This window comes from Rattus rattus, chromosome 9 (assembly GCF_011064425.1).
Source record: "Rattus rattus isolate New Zealand chromosome 9, Rrattus_CSIRO_v1, whole genome shotgun sequence".
Taxonomy (NCBI): domain Eukaryota; kingdom Metazoa; phylum Chordata; class Mammalia; order Rodentia; family Muridae; genus Rattus; species Rattus rattus.
In genome coordinates this window covers 48238502-48241747 of record NC_046162.1, presented here as the reverse complement: position 1 = coordinate 48241747, position 3246 = coordinate 48238502, and the positions used below count along the sequence as shown (strand labels likewise).

The following is a 3246-nucleotide window of genomic DNA, read 5'->3' as shown; positions in this document are numbered from 1 at the left end:
CGCAGACAGTTGCTTCTTTGGGATTTGGGGTCTTATACTGTTGCTCGGACTGGCCTCCAAAACGTGGCAATCCTGTTTCATCCTCCCAAATGCCAAGATTACAAGTGTGACCCACTTATCCAAATCAAACTCATTACACTTCTGAACTTTCAACAATATGCACAAACAGCCCCTCGTAATCTGTTCGGTTTCTTCAAAACATAATAAATGGAACCTTTAATCCGAACCTTCCTAGACCTTACCAAAACCCAAAAGAAGCAACTGTCAGCCAGAAGAACCTTCGGAATCTTGAACGGTTGAAGGCGGGAAAGTTGCCCATGAAGGTGTGCAAATTTCAGTCTAGCCCTTTAAGTGGTCCATGCTCAGCATGTCTCCAAATTCCCACAATCCTCTGGTATATACTTCCGGTTCCACTACTTTTTGCCGGAAGTTGCTCTGCAGTCGCTCAGCAGTGTCGAACAAAGCTAAGTGGGAAGCGGTGTTCTGTTTCTTGCTCTTTGTTGTTGGGATTCAGTCCATTTTTGGAGAGTCTCCGCGGCAGCCGTCACCATGTCGGTCCCAAGCACACTCATGAAGCAGCCGCCCATTCAGTCTACGGCTGGGGCCGTCCCAGTTCGCAATGAGAAAGGTGAGATTTCAATGGAAAAAGTGAAGGTAAAACGTTATGTGTCCGGAAAAAGACCAGATTATGCCCCTATGGAGTCCTCAGATGAAGAGGATGAAGAATTTCAGTTCATTAAGAAAGCTAAGGAACAAGAAGCAGAGCCTGAGGAACAGGAGGAGGACTCATCTAGTGACCCCCGACTTCGGCGTTTACAGAACCGCATTAGTGAAGATGTGGAAGAGAGATTGGCTCGACACAGAAAAATAGTGGAACCTGAAGTAGTAGGAGAAAGTGACTCAGAAGTAGGAGATGCTTGGCGTATGGAACGAGAAGATAGTAGTGAGGAAGAAGAGGAAGAAATTGACGATGAAGAAATAGAGCGGCGCCGTGGCATGATGCGGCAGCGAGCACAGGAGAGGAAAAATGAAGAGATGGAAGTCATGGAGGTGGAAGATGAAGGACGCTCTGGGGAGGAGTCAGAGTCAGAGTCTGAGTATGAGGAGTACACAGACAGTGAAGATGAAATGGAGCCTCGACTTAAGCCTGTCTTCATTCGAAAGAAGGATCGGGTGACAGTTCAAGAACGAGAAGCTGAAGCATTGAAGCAGAAGGAACTGGAACAGGAAGCAAAACGCATGGCTGAGGAGCGGCGCAAGTACACCCTCAAGATTGTAGAAGAAGAGACCAAGAAAGAGCTAGAGGAGAACAAGCGGTCCCTTGCCGCCCTGGATGCACTCAATACCGATGATGAAAATGACGAGGAGGAGTATGAAGCGTGGAAGGTCCGAGAGCTCAAAAGAATCAAGCGAGACCGAGAAGACCGAGAAGCGCTTGAAAAGGAGAAAGCAGAAATTGAACGCATGAGAAACCTGACTGAGGAAGAGAGGCGGGCTGAACTTCGGGCAAATGGCAAAGTCATTACCAACAAAGCTGTGAAAGGCAAATACAAGTTTTTACAAAAGTATTATCATCGAGGTGCCTTCTTCATGGATGAGGATGAAGAAGTCTACAAGAGAGATTTTAGCGCACCCACTCTTGAGGACCATTTCAACAAAACTATTCTTCCAAAAGTCATGCAGGTCAAGAATTTTGGACGGTCCGGTCGCACCAAGTACACCCACCTTGTGGATCAAGATACCACTTCCTTTGACTCTGCATGGGGCCAAGAGAGTGCACAGAACACAAAATTCTTTAAACAAAAGGCAGCAGGGGTACGAGATGTATTTGAACGACCATCTGCTAAGAAGAGGAAAACCACCTAGGCTTCTACATACTTATTCCAACTGTGGGACACAAGTGTGGCAGAACTTTCCCCTAATGAATAAAGAATTCAAGGGACCAATCACTGGGCGAGTAGGCGGGACTTCCGGGTCTGGAAGAGGAAGAGGGGAGGCAGGAGAAAGGAACTCCCATTTGGAAAAGGAGAGATCATGGAGGCACAATGTAGGTAGCATAACGTAGAATAGCTTACAAAATTAGGATGCTAGGTTCTGCGCCCAGCGATTGTGTTACCTATTGATTCTAAACTAAGATTGTGTGGTATTTTTCTTCACATGGCGACTCAACTGGGTTCCAGAGAAAGGTACAGTGGCAGAGTGTGGTGTACAAGAATACACCACAGCCTGCTGCAGGAATTTGGAAGTGTGAGGCATGCGTGGCAACAGCCAGCCTTGGGACTTAGTGAGCCTGAGAGAGAGCTACTTAGGAGCTCCAGAGAGGCAGAGCCAGTTTAGGTGAGACAGGCCTTGACTAAAAGGAAAGAATGCAGTTTCGCCCTGTCCACCAGGCTGGAGACTGACTGAGACCACCAGCCAGTGCCAAGCCGGTGATAACGTGGGATGGTTTTGTAATATTTCACACAACACACAAGGAGATCTGGTCCTCAATTTTCTTTAACCATTATTTATATAGTTCTTGAATAGACCTTTCTAGACTTGAGGCCATAACATGTTTGAAGGTGCTTTGTAAGAGGTTTGGACTCATACTGAGAAACTTGCAGAAAAGCAATAATCAGGTAGGATTAGAGGCTTCTCACCTAAAACTATTCCTGAGAAATCTTAGGTTTCTCTACCATGGCTTCCCATATTGACTTGGGACTATTCTGAGTTTGTTTTTCCACCCTGGATCAGATACCTGGGCATGTGAATGGATGGCACATTACTTCTTCCTTAGAGTTAGGAGTAGGCTATCAGGAAATCCAAGCGCAGTCCAACCTGTTTTTGCATTTGGGGTGCTGAATTTACTTTTCTAAATAAATATTCTTTATGTTATGTGGGGGGAAAAAAAGAATGACACTGGCTTACAATAGGAGACTGTATGCAGAAAGACTAGAAGACAATGTGACTAGGAAGCTAACAATTTTTCTGTAATTTATTCTGTAAGTAGTTTGTGTCATTCATAAAAATTATAATCTGATTTTACCATAAAATCTGAATGAATGACTGTACAGAACCAGGGCTTGTTCTAGAACTAACCACATTCCTTTTGTTAACACTTTTAAGATATTTGTGTTTTTAAAATATCATTTTGTTCTGTTTTGAGACAATCTCACTGTGTTGACCTGGATGGCTCTGAACTCTCTTTGTAGACCAGGCTAGTCCAAATGCCTCTGGAATGCTGGCATTAAAGCCCGGTGTCACTAT

The 3246-nt window shown here is 44.9% G+C and overlaps 1 protein-coding gene across 1 annotated transcript; it reads left to right on the top strand.

The window, feature by feature from the left end:
- Positions 1–431: 431 nt before the first annotated feature.
- Positions 432–1868, top strand: LOC116909289 (microfibrillar-associated protein 1-like). Its single transcript, XM_032912828.1, has one exon. The coding sequence runs from the start codon at positions 550–552 to the stop codon at positions 1864–1866; it is 1317 nt and encodes a 438-aa protein (XP_032768719.1). The 5' UTR covers positions 432–549; the 3' UTR covers positions 1867–1868.
- Positions 1869–3246: the final 1378 nt, after the last annotated feature.

Bases quoted from the DNA above. Each gene is read 5' to 3' on its own strand.
- LOC116909289 (XM_032912828.1), top strand. From the start codon at position 550: ATGTCGGTCCCAAGCACACTCATGAAGCAGCCGCCCATTCAGTCTACG.